Here is a 24,208-nt window from a genome sequence, read left to right as displayed (position 1 = left end):
TATCGTGGGTTATGATCTGCTGCAGTAATGAGGTGGAAAAAAAAACGCCCTGACAGGTTTTTAAATGTTTGACTATTATTCATAAAGTAGCTTCCTCTTATTTTGGCACAGGAGTTGTTTGGGCAGCGCGTGGCGAGTATCAGACTGAGACGACGACTCGTGCCAAAAGCGTGACAATTAGCAAACATGTGTGTGTGTGCGCGCTGTTAAGATTGAGCCAGTGGCGGCTAGTTCGCTCCCTGCGATGAGACGAATGCTAACCAGCAGTCAGGGAGCGATGAGCTGTCGAGGTGCGGCAGCGCCGGCATCTGGCTTCCAGAGGATCCTCTGAGCACCTTCGCTTGATTAATTGAAATAAGACGAAATAACACATGCTGTGAAGACTTAACTGTACAACAGCCAATTTACTGCAAGATTAATGTGTATTTAAAGAAACTTAAATTTGTAAATTATATACGTAAAAAAATGTCTAATCAACCAAAGATTTTGCGACTTCCCTGCAGCCCCTGTTGAAGACCTACTGTATATCCTAATTATTTCCTCATGAGACCAAGATCAATTAACATCTAAGAAGAAATAAGAAAAAGGACAGACTGATACCAGAAGACGGGCTCTGTGGTCGGAGGCAGAGTCCCTGACGTCAGTGGTGGATGCAAGAACCTTAAATAAATCGTGACCAATGTCCAGCACCCTCTACCCGACACCACAGTCAGTAAGTGTCCTCCTACACGGACACGTTGAGGAGGACGTCTGTCCCTCAGGACATAAGACTCCACTTGAGCATTATATATTCATAATATCATAAACATCTTTATCTATTTCTATGCATTAAAGCTACTGGACACCAAATTTCCTATGGGATAAATAAAGTATCTAATCAAATCTAATGTAACATGATTTCTGAGAAGTTATAAACAGTAACTGCATTAAACTGCATCACTCCACACACACGGATTTTCGTTAAGTTCCACATCTGCGACTGGACAGTTTTCCTCCACCACACTTCATTAAGCCTTTATTTGCAGGCACTTGGACACTGTTCACTGAGACACACACATGCACATGAGCAGATGGACCAGAGGTCCTGTTTTTTTTGTTTCTTCTTGTGTTTTGGCAGCAGTAATCAGAGCCGACCTGGCCAGGTTCCTGCTCACTAAACGCGTTTGCAGGGCAGGAGAAAAAGAACGGCTCATCAAAAAACCAGAGACGGAGCGTAAAGAACGGTGGACGTTGCCGAGCGGCGGACATCGTTAACGGGAGACGTCAGAAGAACCGGAGCTTGTTAGTGGCCGAGCTTCGACCCACGGGGATTCGCATCAGTGTCATATCCTGCCACACTAAGTGGATCAATAGGTAGGAACAGTGGTGGTAAACAGACACAAGTAAGACTAGTGCGATGAGACTACGTGGGAGAGGACAGGGGAGACATAATGAGACCAATTAAACCAACTACCAAATACAAAAACATGAAAGTTTCACGTAGCTCCATTAGCTCGCTATCGATTCTTTAAATTACAACCCTGGACATGAATAATTGAGAGGACGAGGAAAAGAAACGACCGGCGACATCAATAGTTTCATCGCTGTCCGGACCAGAAGACAGAAGAAGAAGATGAGAGACAGCCAGACAAGACGCAAAGAGATTAGATTCATGTCACAGAGCGTCCGAACAGAGAAAACCAGCCCCCAAAAATCTCAAAGGGGAAAATATTGGATCACAGGCTCTGTCAACTCTTGTTCTCCACTTATTGCACCTCGCGCTGTTTCTCTCGCCTTTTCACTCTCACGCACACACACAGAAGGAAAACACAGACGTTTCTGTCACCTCCCCCGGGCAAGTGGGTGAACGGTCCCTTGATATTGAGATCTGAGGATCAAAGTCAACATTGCATCCATGTGTATCAGAGAAATGAAAAAAAAAAATAATAAAACTAGGGTGGCTTGGCTAACGTGGAGGCAACGGTGCATGTGAGAACTGCTGCTGGAAAGAAAAACAAAGGAGAAACAGGAGGGGAAGATGAAGAATAATCCAGGTCCTCCTCAGTTATTTGGAGGCGGGTAAGAAGAGGAATGCAGCAGGGCCAGAGCGATCGCCCGCCCCCTTGGGTCTTGTCGGCACTTTTGTTATTAATTAACACAACATGGAGAAAAGATAACCTTTTTAGCAGCGGCGGCCGCGTGCAGGAACCAGAGCGTGAATGATAACAGGTGAGGAGATGAGACAAGCAATGTAAGGATGTTACAATACAGGACACGAGAGACCCAGTCCAGATAGACGGGTTCGGTTCATCTGGAGGACAAATTAACACGCTCACAGGGGAAAACGTCAGGAACTGCTTTATTCCAGGGTCTCTGCACCATTCAACAAGTCAAATATGAGACTTTTTCAAGACCATAATGAATCATTTCACATCCATACTGGCAAAAAGCAGGTCCGGAATATATGAATTTATTCTCAGTTCTGTCACGCTGGAATACAAAATGCTTAAAAACTTAAAAACAAAAGAAGCCTCTCTACTGTGAACTAATATGTGTTCAGAACTGCTAGCAACCACAGCTTTAAATGACTAACTAGCGTTACTGTACGGCAACAGCTTATAATGCTAATGATACTATTCAGCTCACAGTCTGAGCAGTTAGCCTGTTAGCTCGTTAGCAACTTACACGTTAGTAAGTGTTGTATTAGCACAACTTGGAAAAAAGAAAACTCAAGTGATGCTGTGTGTTTCCGTCAACTTTTCTCCGCTGCTATTCTCCGCGCTAACACACCGCAGGGCGCCCACAGCATGCTAGCTACTAGCTAGCTACTAGCTAGCTGGTTGTGCTCCATGAATTGTGACCGGGCTGCACAGGTGCTTTAGTTCCGTTTTGTAGTTACGTCATAGCGTCCTCAGAAATCGAAACATTTAAAAGCGAGACTGAAGTTTATACATTTATTTTAAATAAAAGTAACGTCAATACCTTTTTAAGACGTTTCAAAATTGTATTTAAGACGTTTTGTGAGATTTTAAGATAATTTTAGACATAAATACAAATGATTGGTTTTAGACTTTTTAATATATTATACCATGTTATTCAATATTTTGTTTGTGTGGTGCCAAGTCCACTCTTAATAGTGTTGGAATTGGAAACAAAAAATGAAAAATAAAAAAAACAAAGGGGTTCGAAAACCATCCAGTATTGGTATTCGAACATAATTTAAAATAGGTGTAAAAAATTTTTTTTTTGAGTTCCACTTCTAATTTAGGATATGCATGTGTAAAAATAAGTATTATTAATTATCCATTATAATAAATCTGGATGTATCTCCAGTATTGGTTTATGTTTTGCATTAAATGCAGCTAACAGAGGTGATTTATTCTGACTTGAAGAGGCAGAACATGACTGATGATGATGATTTGTTGCTTGTGGGAGAAGAGCTTTGAGTATCAGTAGGTAGGAAAGTACTATATAAAACAAGACCATTTACCAGTTGACAATAGTCTGATTTAGCGAGCTAACACACAAATGCTAACATGAGAGAACCTGACTGCAGATATCTTAACAATAACAGAACATAACGGAATAAACCCCACGTGTCAAAAGTTATTTGCTGCCTCCACAACCCAGAGCTCCATTACAAAGTCCAGACTTTTCACCCTGACTCCTGAACGTCACTCAATCCGGCTAGACGCACAAATATTCACTGAGATCACACGAGGAAAAGCAGGTTTTTGATTGGATGTTTGTCTTCTTCTTGAATACAAATAATTTAAAAACTATTTGTGTGAAATAATCATTTGTAAAAGTATTTCCGGATACTGTCCACTCCTAATACCTGCTGCCATGACCACCCTAAACAACAGAGCCCGATGGCATTTTTCTTGTCTCTTCTCCTCTGTTTCTACCTTCCACGTCCACTATTTTCAGTGTCTAATGTCATAAGTCAGTGCTGGTTTGAGCACTTTCTTGTCTCATCCATTTTTCTGTTGTGTCAAATATATGCAAAGACAAGTGGAGACAAATCTCCCTTCAAATAAAAGTCGAAGTTCGTACTTGACATATGTGACATGTGGACACTTTACTGCATGACACACAAACACACACCAGTGATCACAACAAGCCACCTAGATGCATCCATATGTCGGTCACTGAGCCAGCGGAGCAGAGTCTGTGTTTCTGTTGCCAGGGACAGGAGGTAACCAAGCTGCTGTATATTCATGCATGTGCAGATCCGTGTGTGTGTGTTCATACATGCATGTTGACAGTATAGAGTTGCACTAATGTCAGCGATTCAAGGGCAAACGCACACGATCTACATGCTACAACCTTGTAGAAAGATAAGACCAAGTCAAGTGTCGGCTCTGCTTGTTGTGCAGGGCATGCTCACCAACCTCGAGATGTTATTAATACGTTTCTGGCAGAACCTGCTTATCCAAAAATTGGTTTATAAATTTACAAAGACGGGCTCAGGGCAATGGATTTAACAGTGTTTGGTGTGCGCATTAGGTAGTTGTGTTATCTCCCACAACTGAGCCAGTCCCCACTGTGGGCAAAACAAACACAAAATGAAATTTGTATGATTTCATTCCAGTCAAAGTCACTGAGCTGAAGAAAAAAAAATAGAAAATAAAAAGTAATCTCTCTTACTTTCATCTTTATCGCTTTTTCCTCCATCCTTGTGGACTTCACAAATACACAAATGCATAAACCCACACACACACACACAGAGAAGCAGCGAGTGTGCGTGGCAGGTTTTTTTTGATAATCACTTTATCAGTCATCCTTTGTGAAGAAGAGGTAAATTCCCTACACGGGTAGTTTGATCAATGCCAGAGACATGTAAATCGATCTGGACATAGTCTCTGCTTCTTCTCCAGTCTTTACTCTTTATCCACCTCCCACTCTGTCAAATGCTTCTCATTACCCCCTTCCCACCCAAGACCAATTTTGAGATTTCTCCTCCTCCTCCTCCTCTTTATCTTCTTCTCCCGTCCCTCATTTATTCTGTTTTCGCGCATTCTGTCTCTCTAATCACGCCAGCGACGTGTTTCTGCGCTGTTGACGGATCCATCAGGCTGACACTTAGTACACTGGAAGGCCACATCATTTCACACTAACAGACACGTCCCTGGGTAACCTTGGCCCTAATAGAGTCCGGCGGTGGCGGCGGAGGAGGGTCTTTCACGCACCGAGGACAATGCGTGTAATCGTGAACCTCTTTAAGATCTACTGCGTGGACTTGTATAGGACGGGTGGAGCTGGGACGAGCCGGAGAAACTGCACGTGAACGGGCGTCGTGAAGCAGGATGAGTGATTTATCAGCGACAGGCAGGCGCTGGATCCCTTTGGCAGCTGTGTTTTTGTGTCTGAAGTCCTTCTGTCAACTGATTCATCCTGTCACCCGCTCCCCCTAATTTCATACGAGAAGGGCCGGCGAGGTGACCTTGGACGGCGGGTTGAGATGTGAAATGTGGATTAATGAAGTGGATTTCAGAAAGAGAGAGGGGAGAGAGAGCGCAGGACAGAATGTAATGATCAGATCTGAAGGTCGACTAAATCTGGTGCAAGAGCGTAAAACTAATAACACTCTGGATTTGTATGCAGTATTTTTTTTAAAAGAGCAGCACAAAGAGAAAAAAAAGTTTATTTTCCCTTTTTCCTGCCAAATTTATAACAAAACACTAATTCTGCTTGTTATTGGTAATTAGTAAATGCTTCTCTGATGACTAAATATAACTTATGTGAAGAAAAAGCGCCTGTGTGTTCAAACCATTGACTGGAACAGAAGAAGTGTGAACCAGACTTGTGCTGGTTTCGGTAAATGTAAAGTCGTAGTCCAGGCAGACGGTGGTATTGACTCACCAAGTAATTAACTTCACATATTAATACGTGGCTTATTCATTGACACATAAGCCGCAGACGGACGGAGGAGTCGATAGCGGACAGACACCGGGTCGATAGGTAAGACTGGTCAGCTTCGTAAATAACTTTGGAATTGCTCATATGATGTAATCAATGGCTTCTTTTAGTTTCCACACTTGTTAATTAGCTCTAATTAGCGGCACATATAAGCTACACTCTTTTTTTCTTTTCTTTTTTACTGTTTCAAATGATGAGGAACATGACTTTCCACTTTTCTATGAAGTACAGAAATTTAACTGTAAATTCCTTTTAATTAACACATTATTTGTTGTTCTCTTCAATATGTCCTTTTGTCAGTGTGTTCTGAATTTATTGGGTTTAGGTTAGTCACATGGTGTGTGACATAATGGGGAAAGGCTCCGCCCACTAAGCTTTGTCCTACTTCCTGTTGCTATGCCCTGATAAAGGTAGGCCAATGCGCTTTTAACAGGTTTCACCATGATTAAATAAAGGCTTTTTCTACTTTTTTCTACCACTGAGTGTTTACACCAGTAAAAAAAAATTTTTTTTAAATCCTACAGTTGAATTATCACTCGTCTTACGCTGTTTCAACACAAACTGAACACTATTACTAGTGTACCTAACGAACTGGGAAGTATTTGTATAGATGTGTTTGTGTTTCCTGGTTATGTCCAGAAAGTGAGTGAGTGCTTCAGCACAAGAGTTGGTCCCAAACAATCCCATTTACATGGATGTAAATGAAGGCGCTAATGAAGATCTTCCAAGCCATCGAACGTTCATCTCCCCCTGGTGGCTGGCTGTGGTATCGGCCATAAGTTCCACCAGGAACTAAAAAACTAAAACTACAAAGTGAACCATGCTGATTAATGCTCACCACTATCAGAGAGTACCGCACAGACTGTGGCTGCAAACTTTACAGATGGTAAAGCAAATATCCCAGAATTTTAGCCTCAAAGTTTGTTTAGTCTCAATGTTTGTTTGCCTTCAACTAGTTACTCCGGAGCAAACAAAATATACTGGATACAGATGTTGTATACAGATGCATTAACATTTAAGAAGATGGTCCATAAATAGCTTCTGGACCTGACATTAGTGTGGATGCTACTTAGACATGTGCCAGACACCTAGACCAGACCAGACCATAAACCCCCACCCCATTGCAATGTCACTTCTTGACGGCAGCATCCAACTTCAGTGAGATTGCAGCCTGACACAGACACAAAAATGGTTTAAAAACAACTAAAAATCCTGGCCTCCAAATTCGCCCTCCTCCTCCTTGGGACCCAAAGCCTCCCACTAACATCATTCAGTTGCCAGACACCCTCAGAAGCCCCACTGTGCCTCACCCTGTGCCTCCAAAACAGTTGGAGACACAAGGGAGACCTACACGATATTAGGAAGGTGGTCATAATGTTATGCCTGATCAGTGTATCTGTGTGTAGTTTTTTGCGTGGGAGTCTGAACAGCCGTCGTTTTAAAGTTTACCTTAGTTGCTTTTTTCCTTAAATTCCACCACAGTGTGCATATAATTATGCATTCATCAGCATAAATGGGGAGAAGCGCAAACTTACCACTGCATGTTAAGAGGCAAGAGTATTGGAAATGTGTGTCTTTGAAACGGAAGCGGTGTGATTTGAAAACAGATGACAGAGACAGATTTAGCTGGAGCACATTTTCCTCTCTAGGGAACATATTGTACCCACTCAGTTATCAGTCCCAAGTCTGGATAAAGGATTATCGCAATATTCAGAAGGAACTCAAGTAGGCCTACAGTACACATTAAAAACACATCTTAGTGGGTCCATGGGTAATATCAGGAGGTAAAAAAAAAAAAAATAAAATCAAAAAATCCCCGGGGCTAAACAAAGAGATAAACAGACATAAAAAGCAAACTAAACTTTGAAGGAGAACTTTACTCATCTCCCCATGAAAGCACCACTCCACTCAAGGGGAGAGAGGAATTACATAAAATGTCACCCTTCACTCACAAAAGGGAGAAGCTGAAAAATAGAAACAACAAATGAAAAAGCAAATAAAGCTTTCTCATCCGCCCCGACAACACGGCGGCTGTTTGCCTTTGAAGAGACGAAACAAATGCCATCGATTTAGACGTCTGTCTGTCTCCTGGCGAGCTCAGCGGGGGAGCCCAGTGTATCTCCTCTTCGGCTTCGTGCCATTTTATTACGGAGTCTGCGCTCCGTCTCTGTTTTATCATGATATGGTAAAAAAAAAAAAAAAAAAATCAGTCAAACAACACCATGTGCGTTTGATGAGGTTTGTCACCACAGTGAGCAACTAAAAGAGGAAGCGGTGTTTTACACATCGGAAATTCCAAGCAGAGACGTAGGACTCCGACCCCCTTTCAGGTATGGAAACAGTTTCTACTTTTGATGTATTTATTTGCCTGCTTGCTATTCTACCTGTTCTTTTTTATCTATTTTTTTATTTTTTTTACTTTGTTTTCATTATTTACATGACGAAAAATACAAGAAATACAATCAATCAATCAACCAACCAACCAACCAACCAATCACCCTGTCAATCTACCCATCATTCCATCAAACACCCTATGAATCCATCCATCAACCCATCAATCTGTCATTCAACCCGTCATTTAACCCATGAATCCATCCATTAACCATCAAACACCCCATGAATCAATCAACCAACCAACCTGTCAATTAATCCATCAATCCATCAAACACACTATGAATCAATCAATCAACCAACCAACCTGTCAATCAATCCATTAATCCATCAAACACCCCATGAATCAATCAAGCAACCAACCTGTCAATCCACCCATCATTCCATCAAACACCCTATGAATCCATCCATCAACCCATCAATCTGTCATTCAACCGTCATTAACCCATGAATCCATCATTACCATCAAACACCCCATGAATCAATCAACCAACCAACCTGTCAATTAATCCATCAATCCATCAAACACCACTATGAATCAATCAATCAACCAACCAACCTGTCAATCAATCCATTAATCCATCAAACACCCCATGAATCAATCAAGCAACCAACCTGTCAATCCACCCATCATTCCATCAAACACCCTATGAATCCATCCATCAACCCATCAATCTGTCATTCAACCCGTCATTTAACCCATGAATCCATCCATTAACCATCAAACACCCCATGAATCAATCAACCAACCAACCTGTCAATTAATCCATCAATCCATCAAACACACTATGAATCAATCAATCAACCAACCAACCTGTCAATCAATCCATTAATCCATCAAACACCCCATGAATCAATCAAGCAACCAACCTGTCAATCAATCCATCAATCCATCAAACACACTATGAATCAATCAACCAACCAACCTGTCAATCAATCCATCAAACATCCTATGAATCAATCAATCAACCAACCAACCTGTCAATCAATCCATCAAACACCCTATGAATCAATCAATCAACCCATCAATCAGTCATTCAACCCGTCATTTAACCCATCAATCCATCCATTAACCATCAAACACCCATGAATCAATCAACCAACCAACCCGTCAATCAATCCATCAATCCATCAAACACCCTATTAATCTATCAACCAACCCATCAATCAGTCATTCAACCCATCATTGAACCCATCAATCCATCCATTAATCACTCAATCAATCAACCAACTCACCAATCAATACATCAACCAATCAGTCAATCCATTAACCTGACAATCAACCAACCAATCCATTAATCGATCCATCCATCAACCAATCAATCAATCGTCTCATTCTCTTCGTCTGCTGGATGTTGTCTATCATGGAGGGCTTAGATTTACCACAGGCCATAAACCTCTCACGCATCACTGCACTTTGCATTCCTTGGTTAACTGTCCTTCACTGTCCATGCACAGACTTCTTCACTGGTACAGTTTTATTTACAAGTCCATCCTTGGTCTTGCTGCTCATGTACTTATGCTGCTACATGACATGTGAAGATCCCGGCTACAGTTCACTTCAGTTCAAGTAGTTTAATTCAAACCAAAGAGACGAGGACATAACATGGACAATACAACACAATCAAGACAAACACCTCGGTCTGAAACGAGGATGGATCTCCTTAAACTTTTCATGGACTCCTTTTCTAAACTTCAATTCGAATCGGTTTAGGTTTTTAATGGTTTTAAACCTCATCTTCTGACAGTTTGGGATGTTGTAGAGTAAATAGATCATGTTTTATAGCTTATTTTTTAACTGTTTTGAGTTGCACTAGATCCTGAAACTTGAACTCATATTATAAACTATTCTTATGGCTCCAGATTGGTTTTACAGGTATTTTCCTTCGACACAGTAGCTCAAATATGACATTACAAAAGAAAAACAGAAACTCTGTAAGGATTTTTAATATAAGTACAAAGAATGTTGTATTGTTATTTTGGAACATGTCTCTCTTGAAAATGAGCCCTCGTGTCTCAGATTTGAGATTTACCTGCATAAATAATGGTTTAAATATAAATAATAAAGAAACAAGCATGAAACTTACAATTCCACAAGTGGGGATTAAAGTTTCTTTAAAAACTCCAATCATGTCTTGTCCTGTGGGTAAAATCTATCCCCTGTTCCACCAGAGTCTCTTCGTCACTCAATAAAAACAGTGGGGGCAAAAACAAGTGGATAAACATTGATTTGGCAGCGGTGATTGGAAACCAAATTAGGACGTAGAATGCTGAGTGGCCTTCATATCGACTGTTAACGGACAAAAGGCTTTGTAAGGCCTTACAGGTTCAGGGAAATCAATATTATTATTTAGGTTCCTGCAGGAGGCTTTGAGGGATTCACGAGGAAGATGATTTTCACTGGTTAACACTGCGTGATTGGTGATTTCATGGCTCTTTCGTTGGTTTCCTTCGGGTTTTTATGGCTAAAAATCTTTATTCATTTCAAGTGAAACACTTGGTCTGTTTGTGCCGGAAATAACGATCGCTGCGCATCAACCTCAGGAACCTCGAGTAAAACGGAGCGGCGGCAGCAGGAGAAGAACAGCAGAGACACAAACTAATTCTAAAGTCTCTCTGTGCAGTCAACCTTTTAAGCTCAAACCGCGTGTTAAGCCCCGGCTTCTGGCTCAGCACCATACAAAGCTGATGGATCAAGGCGCGGGGGCACCACATATGAAACCCATTTGTTTTAAAGGGTGTCGGCGCTCACTGCGAAAAAGCACACAAACACATAAAGCTAAAGAGGACGCGTGCACGTCGGAGGCATTTCTATATCCAGCCCACTTGAGGCAACGCGGAGACGGGAGAGAGCGGCCGATCCATAATCATTAGGAGGGAAGAGAGGAGATGGCGGAGAAAGAAAGCTACAGTGCTGTCACCGAGGTTTCGGGATAACAAGATTAGAAGTTGTGTGATTCATCTGCGGCCGTGGCATTTTTTACTCCTCACCCGCCCACCACCGATCTCAGTCGGTGGCTGTAGCTGCTCAACCTGTATTCCTCCGCCTTGTTTTGTTCTCAAATTGTTTTTGTGGATATTGTGCATTGAACGGTGTCATGCGGTCGCATCTAAAGGATTCTTCACTTCATGTTATTGTGCATTGTTCGACTACGGATAGAGACATAAAGCTGCATCGTCACATCGTGCAAAGATGCCAGTTCAGGGTCCCCCACTACCTACTAAACTAGGCCGAGCACTGCTCATAAATATACATTAATATTATTATTAACATTCTGCACTCAGTCTCGTTATTTCAAACATGTGCAACAGTACAGTGACTGTACAACTACCGCAACATAAACACACCTAACAGGTACGTGTGTGTGTGTGTATAACTGTCAGATAAATAAAAATAATTGACAGATTAAAGAACTTTATACGAAGTTAAATGTCGTAGGGACAGTGAATCGCTGAGTCATGTGATGTCACACATACTCCCACATTAGTGATATGGAGAAACACACAACTTATCTAACCTCGGGTGAATGGATCTCGCTGTTAGCGTCTCTTCTGCTAATATTGACAGAGTCAGCGTGTAATATGCAGCCTCGTGATTGGCTCAACAGCGATAGGGGCGGGGCCTAATGTGTAGAGGAGTGTTGACTGAATGATGACGTCTTCTGTCTCCTTTACTAAAACACGCTGGATTCATGTTAATGTGTATTTAAAGAAATTTAAAATAAAAAACCCCTCGGGGTTGCGAACCCCCTGTTGAAGACCTATGTCCTAATTTATGGGCGAGAAGTGACATGTTCATATGGCGCTGGTCTTGTTAATTAACTCCTTTTCTTGTGGGCTACCAGGGCCGTGGTGCTGCCTTGTCATTCTCATCTTTAATGTCTTTAGTGCGTCAGTTATTTGCTTCAGGGGACAATTATATGGCAGCCTGGTGCATCTCCAAACTCGCTTTCACTCACTCACGCACACATTTGAAATGTTATGACTTACATCAAGGACAGAGTCAGCAAACCACATGGAACCTCACTGTGCTACAAAAAAAAAATAAATGAAAAATCTTAAAAAAGAGAGATTCAAGTGTTTCTAAGTCCATGTTCAGCATCCTTCCTAACCTCCCCTCTCACACTCTCCTCTTCCTTTCCCTCTATCTCCCTTCATCCTGCACTTCATCCCTCCCCCTGTTCCTCCCCCTCTCTTCCTTTCTCTCTCTCTGTCTCTGGGCTCGGGGACAGTAGAGTGACTTTGAAGTTCTTCTGCTTCAGGAGGAGAGAGACTCACTCTGGCTAATTAGTTGTCCTCCTTATCCCAACAGCAGCAGCCGCCGCCGCCACCACCAGCTCAGAGGGAGAAACAGAGGAGGCGTCAACAGCTACTACCAACTGCTGCATGCTAAACAAAGCCCTCTCCCTCTGCTAGTTGGTAGCGGCTAACGGTTTTAACTCACCACTATGCTGAGCCGCAGTATGCACAGTATACTGAGAGGTAACATGGTATGAAAGATGGTAGAGCAGATCCTCTGCTCTCAGGGAAACCTCGTTGGTTGACTGCAGTTGTCGATTTATGTCCATTTTCTCTCCCCCATGTCATCAGTTTAACCACCGGTTTTACAGTTTTACTCAGAGGCTCTTTGCACTTTGCTGAATCTTCTCCTTTAGAAAAATTTATAACCTAGTTTTTCCTCCTAAAATGTGGCCGATGTAAATGGATCTTTGAGTTGTTTCATGTACTAGTACTCAAACAGCAGCTCTACCTACGAGGGAGTTTCTCTGTCCCTAGTTTTACATGCACATTATATATATGTATATATTCCTAATTCGTATGCATTTTTCTTTAGCTCTTCTGTACTATTGGTGGTAAAAACAGCCACAAGGGGTTTATTTTTCCTTATAACTTCCACTGTGTAGCAGCCAATGGAATGGTTTTTGGTGAGGAACCTTCATTTTACATAAATTTTGAAAATATGATTTAAAACATTTCCAATAGGTCAATAAAACTCCTAATAAAACCACTTCCCTTTGTACCGTTTGTGGCTGAAAACAGCCACTGACTTTGACTGCTGTGAAAATATATCAGATACATATTTATTTATTTATTTATTTGCTCAAATCTGTTAATCAACCTCAGTACTGATCAAAACTACTAAATATTAATAAAATATACAAAATGCCTTGAGATGCCAATAAAAAAATAAAAAAATAAATAAAAACAAAGAAGAAGAAGTAGTCACAGAAATGGGAAGAAATACACACAAAATTACCTGTTTTCAATATAAATAAATGATCACAAACAGGAGATATTTTTTTATATTTACCCATTATAACAACATGTTTTGACTGCACAGAAATGACACTAAATAACAATGCATTTTACAATGCTGGTGATTTTCTCTGTTCAGATTGGTTCAAATTTGGAAATTTTACTGTTGATTACCAAATGTCACTCATTACATAGACTCGGTGTATAAAAAGCTTAGTTTCTGTATGTGGTGTATGGAGTTCATGAATGAGAATGTGATGCTGCACAGAAACTAAATATGCATAAAAGTCAGTTATGCTACTAAACTTTGATACGTCCAAGACTGTGATAAAAGGTAAAAAAAAAAATATTTAAATATTGAAAATAGGTCATTTTGTGTGTGACTTTCCCCATATCTGACTTTTTTTAAATTGGCATTTAAAAGGTAAAAAAAAAAAAATAATATTATTTTTAATATTTAGCAGTTTTGATCAGTACCCAGGTTGATTAATTGATTTAAGCAAAAAAAAAAAACAAAACAAATAATTTTACTGCAGTCAAAGTTAAAGGGTTAATATCCATGTAACAGGACCAGATGTAGTATCGACGTGCGATCAAATTATAGATGTAATAGATCAAGAAAAAAAAAAAAAAAAAAAAACGCACTCACGTCTGACAGGAAATGTGAGTAGAGATGTTGTGCACGTTCTGAGGCATCTGCGTTACGCTATGTCTCTGCGGGAGCTTCTCGCAGCACGTCCATCTCTTCGCTCTCTTTCACCCTGCCTCCCCATCCACATCTCTTAACCTCACAGCCCCACGGCAGCCGGAGAGAGGCAGGGAGGCAGGCAGGGAGAGCTGGCTGAGATTCACAGACATTAACAGCTCCCTCGAGACGCACACACACACACACACACTCACACACAAAGTGTTGGTTCTCGGCATCGTTTTGTATCAGATCGCCAAACCCCATTCTGTTTGGCCTCACTGCCAGAGATTATGCTGACATACTGTCATGTGTGCACATACTGTGTATTCTTTCTCTGTCTGCTCCTCTCCCGTCATTTGAAACATGACAGGCAGCCGCGTCCCACTGACGGAGACTCTGATTATTATTCAAGCAACTCCATTGTTCAGTTTTCTGCTTAGAAGTAGAAAAAAAAAAGAAAAAAAGCACTGGGCTGCACTCGCTCTTTGAAGTAGTCAAGGCTCATTCCCTGGTTACGAGCTGACGTGAAGTTCACAGACGAATGCATTATCCCAAGACGAGTCAGTGTCTTTCTGGTCCGCGGTGTCGCTGCCTGTAGGGCCGCGGACTAAAAAAAAAGTTCAACATTAGTTATATAAAGCTCCGCGCACGGCGGGTTGAAGAAAAAGAGCTCCAGCCGCCAAGATTTTTCCCGGGGACAATTAATTCCGCCGACGTCTCCCCCGTCTCCTCAGACCTCTGACTCCCAGGGCCGGCGGAGAGACGGACAGACGGAGAGGGATGACACAGGTCAGGGAGGATGTATCCGTGCGCATGAATCTGTCCATGCATATATGACACATGTGCGCACACACACACACACATATATACTGCAAATGTGTCGTCAGCAGTGCTGCTCACACACACACAGACACACACCTGTCCAGGAGAGTCAGATTCTCCAGTAATGGCACCATGGGGACCCAAAACATTAGCATATTAAAAGGTGACATTTCACAGGCTGAGCTGTGCTGGGGAGTCACTCTGACAGTCTGACAGCGGAGCAGACAGACAAGCCGGGGCACAGACACCGTGAGACTGTGGAGTAGAAGTGTAGAAGAACGGGTATTTTGGAAAGTGGCTGCCAGAGTTAGAAAAAAAAACAAAAAAAAACACCTGTCCAGCCACAGTTGTTTTGTAATCTGATTTGTCGGACACACGATGCCGTGTCCCCTAAAACTTGACGGGAACTTTCCCCGGGAACTCACCCAGAACAGTGTGGAGTATGTACGAGTCACGACCCACAATTAAGGAAGAAATTTAGACGCAGAACACCTTCGCGCTGGTAAACCGACTGTGAGCCCAGCGACTAAAGGCAGCTTATCTTACGTTTGGCTAAAAACTTGCTGTTCAAATTACAAATGAAGAATGGAAAACCTCCAAAACATCCACGGGAGTTTAATAAACGTCCATTTCAAGCTGGTGCATTTTTCTCCTCTTGTTGCAAAATAACTTTGGCACATCAGTTTTACCAGCGTCAAACTTTTTGGGGCCATTTATTTGAAGCCTTTAACAGAGAGATTCCTCTGAACAGGAAAGATTGAAAGGTAGTTATAAAGCACAGGCTTCCTCCTTGTCAACAACGTTAGCCAGAAAATTGCTTCTACACTTCTGGAAATCTGAGAAACCTCAAAGGTTTGAAATTACAGGTGAGGGAACTAGGAAATATGTTACATTTATAGAAGATTAGATTCATTCTGACAAATAGATAGAAATGTAACAAGTAGTACATTTATTAAAAGGTGATTGGTTAATGTTTCTCAGTGTTTCATGTGCTGTTATTAAGTGTCATCTTGTAGCCTAAGGAATGAACTGTAAGGGACTTGTAGTTATTTGGTAATACCATCAAAGTTTTAGTTTTTTTTGTTCTGTTTTTGTCTTTGATACAGTTAGTTTTTTCTTGTATTTTTTCTGCTTTGTTTTTTCACTAATAAAAGAGAAAAAAGAATAACTTTATACATGGCAATATACAACAAAATAGCATGTTGTCATTACATTAAAGGTCTTGAACAGGGGATTTGTGACCCCTAGAGGGTCCGCGGGGTACTGCAGGGGGAGGGAGCGCAAAATCTTAGCGTGATTTTTCATATATTTTTTTATTTTTATTTTACCCCCCCCAAAAATTACATTAACATGAACGCCCCATCCAAGTGAAATCCAGACGTACGCTGCAGAGGAGAAGCTAACCGTGCAGCTCAATCCCAGCAGCCAACTACTGAGGCCAAAGATTCACTGTCCCTACTACATTTAATTATGTTTAAAGGTTAAAGTATGCATGTTTATGGAAGTTGCACGGCCACCCTACTGTTGCACGTTTGAAAATTGAACCTGTATTATTTGAATAGCTTAATATTAAGTGGAAAATGATATCAATAATAATAATATCTACTTAATCTCTCCATCAGGCATGAAAAACTTTGAAGACCCCTGCACTAAATTGATACTAAATCCAGTGAAGTGCAGATTTTTAAACTGTCCTACATGGAAAGAAAAAACAAACACACACTTAATAGAAGAGAAATTGTGGAAATCTGACACTTGCATTTCAGGAACACGTTCCTACATGTGCAATAACGTCGACTGATTCGGATTTTTAGCTGACACACGTTACAGTAATCTATTTATTCAAGAGTTTAGTTACCCCTGGCTTACTTACATATATGAGCACACACCTGCTGTTCCACACAAGCATTCAGGCGCCACCACAGCAGGAACCAGCAGTTAAAAAAAGAATGACAATGGCTGAGTTCAGTAATTGGCTCTGAACTGCAGCTTCAGCAAAATACTGGGTCCTGTCTGAAACCTGTCACTATTTGGCATCTGTTACTCTCATTTTCCTCTGCAGGGCAGCAAGATGTTACCTTCCCTTCTGCTGTCACATGTTACAGTGGTTCCTCCAACCATTCCTGCCACAACTAATAATACTTCTGTCAGAGCCGCGGCAACGGAAATGACCCGATTTTCCCTCGTGAAAGTATTAAGACGAGCACGATGAGGTGAATAAAAGGCAGAAACGGAGAGACTTCCAGAGCAAAACAGCAGTAACAGAGGCAAAAAAAAAAAAGAAAAACAGGGAGAGAGCGACACAGCAAGAAGCTGATTAATACCAACTGTTTATCAAACACCGATATCCGAGCGCAGAGCTTTTCATCCGAGGCCTAATGATGCCGCTGCTGCATGAAGCCGCGACACAAAACTGAGGGATTTCCCCCCCTGTTCTGTGAGGAAACCCATTCTCTTTCTGCTTTCCAGCTCATCAGCCAACAACAACAGCAGCCACTTCTCTCTGCGTGTGTCCTATGAAATGACAATTTACAGGTTGTACCGTCTCGTAGTGTTGTCCTCACTTAATAAAGATCCTGCGATCCTGCAGAGCGCCAATTTTGGCCGGAGCCCTGACCAGAGCCGCTCAGCTGGAGCCCAAGGACGCAATGAAAACGAATAGAAATAAACTCCCTGCTGGAGCCCTTATAAACAGACTGGTTTGTTTGGGGCAAACTTAAACATAACTTTATGTGATTTCTTAAAGGACACAAACATCTGACTGAAAATCAGCTCTTCACAAGGTGTGTTGTCATTAAAATCCCTGAAAGCAAATTCAGCCGTTTGTGAAAGATCAGCCAACGTTTTTTAATGAAATCTTGCTTTTGCTCAGACATTCAACTGCTTCGAAATGTTAGCAATCAGCAGACAACACAAGTGTGTGCTGATGGGATTTGCACGTGTGCACAAGACACCAGGAGTCGAAATTCAGTTTCAATTAACCTCCTGAGACCCAAGCATTTGAAAGCATCTTAATTTCTTTAAGGTAAGATTAAGATCTTTAGGTTTTGGGGATTAGAAGGAAATAAGAATCATCTTCAAAGTGGAAGTTGTTGACACAAGGATTATTTCAGTGTATATTACAAGAAAAAAATGTTTATTTTAATGCAAAAGCAGAATTGGAAACGATGAAATCCCAACGTCCTCCAACGAGCACTTGTGATTTTTAAAATTTTTCACGTCATATCAAACTAGAAAAGTTAATTAACATAAATAAACAAGTATATTGACCCATCGATACCAGTTCATTGCAGACAAAAGTGTCTCATTATGAGGTCAACAGGTCTGCATGAAGCAGAATAAGCTGCAACAAACCTAAAATCTAATGTCCCCATATGAGGACGCCAGGTCTCAGGAGGTGTTTTCTTTTGAACTTCACAGAAAAATATTACAAAAATGTGTATATATATCTCCACAGGTGGAGACAGGACGGTGAGCAGAGTAACCAAAGATTCTATAAACGTACCTTCATTAGTACCGACTCGCTGAGTTTCTCACGGTTGACAATCTTTATGGCGACTTTCTGGCACGTTACACAGTGGACTCCAAGTTTGACCAACCCTGAAAAACAAACAGGACAAACACACATCATTAGGTTAAACACAGCACTTCATATTTGTTCAGACTGCACAAAGGAAGCAACTAATACCAAATAATACGAGGACCTGAACTGAGCTTTGAATTACAGTTTTACGTGAGGAAGATTAAAGTTTTTTTTTTTGTCTTATCCAACCACTAATGTTCATGGGTCAGACTGATGTAAAAAGGCTCACGACCTCCTGTTCTGAACGTTCGTAATGACTCCTGAAGTGCACACACTCCCTTAAACAAACTGGCCTCTGGGGTTTATTTGAGTCATAAAGGCAGTAAGTGAGTGGGCCATTTGTGTTATTGATTCCTATAATGTACTAAACCGCCGTGATGCGGCCGTGTTAAGTTAACTTGAACGGCAACAAACAAACGCGTTACGGAGCCAAAGGTCAGAGGCGGAATGGAGCCTCAGTATTTATTGACTAGAACGAACATTACGTAGAACGGTGGGAGTGTTGAATTATGACGAAGCAGGAGAAAACTTTTTCCACGAGCACAGAGACCTTGTGCCCTTATTCCCGCACTCAAACTCAACATTCACATGCGTCTTCTGATTTCCCACGCAACCACAGAAAGGCTCTCCCTCGGCTTTGCCTTTCTAAATGTCCCCAGATATCCTGAGTCGGTCACAAATAACGTGGAACACAGGCAGGGCCACCACAACCGAGCGAAGTCACAGTGGAACAAAGTGGCGCATGCATTAGATACGGTCCATACAATCCATTTTCTACCAGGGACCAAAGAGCTGCAGCACATTAGCACAAAGATGCCTGCATCAGACAGATCACTTACAAAGTGAAGCAAACACACACACACACCTGTATGAAACAAATGTCAGCTCTCTATTGTGGATTTGCCCTCCTGGCCCTGCAGTGCTGCAGGAGTTTGGACATGGCAGAAGATGAATTATCATCGTTGCCACACATAATTTTGAGAAACGCTAAAGTGAAATAAATGGCGTTGGAAAAAGGCAACTGGACTGTGGCTCTCACAGAAGCTAATAAGCGTTAAATAAACGTAAAACGTGTGTTATGTGGCCTTATAAAACCACAGAAACATTAAGGAGGTGAGAGACACGCAGGACAGGAAGCAGCAGCACTGACCGAGAGGGAGAAAGAGACACAAAGTAGATAAAGACGCGAGAGAGATGAAGGGAAAAAGTGGAAGAGACCGAAAGTAGAGGATGGCGCATTATTCAGACGACAGGCCACAGGTAATTAAGCAATAATGGAGAGAAGTGTGTAGGAGTGAGGAGGCTCCAGCTTGAGAAGTTTGAGGGGCCGCGGGGGCCAAGAGTCGGGACGCATGGAGGAGAAAAAGAACGACAAGGAGATAAGAGGCTAAAAACAGGAGGATAAAAGATGTGGAAAGGTCTGGGGAAAAAAAAGGGGGATGAGGCAGAGGAAAAAAACAGACGAATCTATTAGCCTCGCGATCATAATCACATGTTAATGGCTGCTGTACACAAGCTCATAAGTCACGATAAACGCATTAAAGAGAAAAAACACATGACAAGTTAACTGGATTATTTCCCTCACTATCCATCTCACTCCGACGCCTGGGTTTTCTTAAGCACGAGGGCACATTAGCGAGTAGGAAATGTGCACGGGGAACACAACAACATCATGATTTTTACAAGCGCTTCGATTGAAACGAACTGTTATGAGGAAGTTCATAAATATAATATATAATACGCAGCGACGTTAGACGTGGGCCTCTTTAAACCGCATCTATAAAACTCATGAAAAAAAAGAATTATTGTCAAATCTGAAGCTTAAACCAAAGCAGTTAAATAAATCTTGAAGTGAACTTTATACTAAAAACTACATACGGCACAAAAATGTTAACATAACCACATAATACACCAATCTGACACATCATTATGACCACCTTCCTGATCCACTCCACTGGTGTGGGGGGGGTCTAGTCTGGTCTAGGTGGGGGCTACATGTCTCAGTAACATCCACATGAATGAATGTCAGGTCCAAATGTTTCCCAGCAAATGTTATTGACTCTCACTGGTCATAATGTTGTGGCTGATCGGTGTAAATTGAAATAGAAACAAACTCACTGCAGCACCAACACTTTCCTCTATGAGGAACCATGTTTCAGCCTTAAGACCATCTCAGCCTTTAATTTTTTTTTTTTTTAAAACAGTGCCTCTAAAATAATCTCCCCAGCGGTTATCGCCATGGTAACACACGATATAATCTCAGTGATTCTTCCATTCATACAAAATCCTCTTTCAACAGGAAACGTGAAATTCAAAACATTTTTTTTAATTTATTTTTATCCCCAAACAAACTACTGTAATGAGAGTGATTGTTGTTACTTTAATCCGTCAGGAACAACATCCCACATCTGGAGGAACCTGATAAACCACAGGTCTTTTCAGGCCAAAGACGCTCAAACTGATTAAGTAGGAATCCCCTACCTACTATATGTCTGCCATTATAAATATACATCATTAGTATCATTTTATACATCATATCATTCAGTATCAAGCTATGTAAATAATACACAAATTCAAATATTTATTTCAAACAAGCTCACAACTTATCTAACCTCGGATGAATGGATGTTGATGGGAACTAGAAGCTAACAGTGCAGCGTGCCTCTGGGATTTCACGTCAGCCCTGTGATTGGCTCAGCAGCAAAACGGGCGGGGCCTACTGTGTACAGAAGTTGTTGAGAAAAATCCTGTGTTGCTGAATGAAAGATGACGCCTTCTGCCTCCATTTAACCCTTAACTAAAATATTTTGAATACATGTGAATGTGTAATATTTGAAGAAATTTAAATTTGTGGGGAAAAAAATGTGTCTAATCAACTAAACTAAAGATTTTGCGACCCTCCTGTTGCAGACCTATGTGCTAAGCTGCGTAGCAGCTAGGCTACTTAAGCAATATTACCCGAGAGAGTGCGCTGAACACAATCAGTCACGTCAGTAGACGCCTATGTGTAACGGAACAACCATTCATCGAAACTGAGGCCACCAAATAAATCCAAATTTACAACAAACCAATACATTTTGTAGCGTATTTTTTAAGCCGTTTCCTGCTCCAGCTCCGACAGTTACAGAACTACTTGTTGTATAATTCCAAACATAGCTGGAGTCTGAGCTTTTTTAACTGAGGCGCACGTATGGAATAATACGTAATAATGGAAAAAATATATGTAGGTAAACTTTATTTATGGTTCTGCCTGTGAAAAAAGTCGGATTAAACGTCGTGGAGAAGCTGCAACAAAACTAAATAATACAACAGAGTCAAGTGCACGTTCCATGTGTCAGAAATGTTCCATTATATGTTTATAATTTGCTGCAGGTAAATGTGAAATGGACGCGGTGCTACAACGGTTGGTGGGTCTCATGAAAGGACGCAGACGCGAGCTGCTACGCCGGCGTACATGACTTTTACACTATCAGCCGAAACCCTTTGACTTTTCTAGAGCGTGAACAGGACGAGGTAACGTGCCTGCTACTGTCACAGGGAACATTTACAGTATATGGGTTTTCATTAACACACAAAAGAGGGGCTGTGCAGCGAAGTTTGAGATTCCACTGAATCACCAAGTGTATCGACGTCTCGTCTCCTTTGCCCTCCTCCCCTAATCAATACCCTGAAAAGCTCTCGCCTCCACGGCAGCGTCAGAATAACAGCACCAGCCTGGGACTCGGGGGCTGGAGAGGCCACCATCGACTGACCCCTCAGCCTCCGTCCCACCATCCCAGCGCTGCACTCTTTACTTCTCATGTACCACTGTGATTAATGATCTAATGCGGCCGAACCGCTGGAATAAAAACAGGATGAGAGCTCTGGTCTGTGACCCCGGTGACCGTCGGAGCCCGGCGGTGTTTTTGCCGCACTGTGCTGGAAGCTGCAGCGTCGCTACCGCATCATGGTTCCCATCAGCAGCTTCCAGGCTTTGACAAATGGGGGATGAATATAAAATTTTAGAATAAAAAGCTGAGGCTGATTGCATCTGGAGTGCCAGCCATTTAAGAGAAACTGCCCGAGTAAGAAAGAGAAGAAAAGCTCTTTGTAAGAAGCACATTTGCAAAAAAAAGGAAAGTGCAGGGAGTGTGCGAGGCCACTTTATCACCAATGGAAGAACTTTATTAGCAACAAAATGTGCACAGAGTTTTGAAAACCTGCAACTTTTCAAACAAAAACAACACTAAAGCACATTGTGCATCTCTTGCTTTACACGGCTGAGCCATGCGCCAGCCTGGATCCGTTAATGGGCTTTTTTGTCTCACTTCACTATCTCCTCAAATGAGATTGTGTTTAATGACACACAACTGTCAAACTTGCTCTCCTGAAAAACATCTCTAATGGAATGTGGAGCGTTTTGCATCGATCATCTTCAAAAGTGCGAAAGATTTATATGCATTTCGCTCGCTGAGGACAAAACTGAAGGCAAACCCAGCTCCACAAAGTTAAAGACAGACACGGTGACGTCCTGGTGAAGCTTCACAAAGGAGGAAATTCATCATGTGTCAGCGTCATTTCTCTAAATACATGGACTGTGTGTAAAGATGGTTGTAATTCCTTCACCGTTCCTGCAGTTTGGACGTAAATACGCTCAAATAAAAGCAGCCAATGTTCATTCTAACTGTATCTTCTATAAGTAAACAGATAAAATAACAAGAAAAACATGTCACAATGATCAGCCACAACATTAAGACCACTGACATGACAAGTGAATAACATTTAAACCATCTTGTGATGATTCAATGTTCTGCAGGGAAACTTTTAGACCTGGAATTCATTCATGTGGATGTTACTCAGACATGAAGCACCCACCCAGACCAGACCAGCCCCCCACCCCCCATAGCAATGACACTCATTGATGGCAGCAGCCATCCCCAGCAGGATGCAGCCTGACACAGACACAGACACACAAATGGTTTGAAGAACAGGACAAAGTGTTGACCTGACCTCCAGATCCACTAGATCCTAAACTGGTCGAGTATCTGTGGGAGGATCCAGGACCCTCCCCTCAAAGGCCCCCCCATTAACAACACAGGACACCCTCAAAAGGCCCATGTCCATTCTCTAATGAGTCACAACTGTAGTTGGGTTTACATGGAGCCAAATATTTTCCGGCCTAGGCCCAAACCGAATAAAATTTCATTAGCTCAAACGGATCTAAAGTCATGTAAACGGTGAATCTGAATGAAGTCAGGCTCCGTTCGGTCTGAGCATGCTCTGTCTTGACGTGAATGCCCAGTGTCGTTTCCTCAGCTGGTCTGCGGCGCCGTGGACAGTTAATAATAACGCTTAAATGGCGGGAAAAAAATGGAAATATCGAACTGATTAAAAAGGTCCTTGAAATATTAATCGAAGCCGGGATAGGCCGAAGGGTGGAACAAATTTGAAACTGCTGTAAAAGCTTGAAGACCGGCTACTCTGCAGCTAAACAACACAACAGCAAACGTGGATATGACCTCACGAACGACTATTTCAATTAAAAGTAGAGGTACATGCAAACACCAGATCAGAACAGATCATCTCAC

At 41.8% G+C, this 24,208-nt stretch overlaps 1 protein-coding gene across 6 annotated transcripts in view; it reads right to left on the bottom strand.

The window, feature by feature from the left end:
• Positions 1-24,208, bottom strand: part of brsk2a (BR serine/threonine kinase 2a) — a 186,658-nt gene that overhangs the window by 63,648 nt on the left and 98,802 nt on the right. For all 6 annotated transcript variants that reach the window (XM_047595923.1, XM_047595924.1, XM_047595927.1 and 3 more), the window contains one exon: positions 18,564-18,658. In XM_047595923.1, the coding sequence (XP_047451879.1) occupies positions 18,564-18,658 (95 nt within the window). The remainder of the gene's footprint in view (positions 1-18,563; positions 18,659-24,208) is intronic.

This window comes from Mugil cephalus, chromosome 10 (assembly GCF_022458985.1).
Source record: "Mugil cephalus isolate CIBA_MC_2020 chromosome 10, CIBA_Mcephalus_1.1, whole genome shotgun sequence".
Taxonomy (NCBI): domain Eukaryota; kingdom Metazoa; phylum Chordata; class Actinopteri; order Mugiliformes; family Mugilidae; genus Mugil; species Mugil cephalus.
Note: the sequence above shows the minus strand (reverse complement) of the source record. Positions and strands in the feature narration are given on the sequence as shown.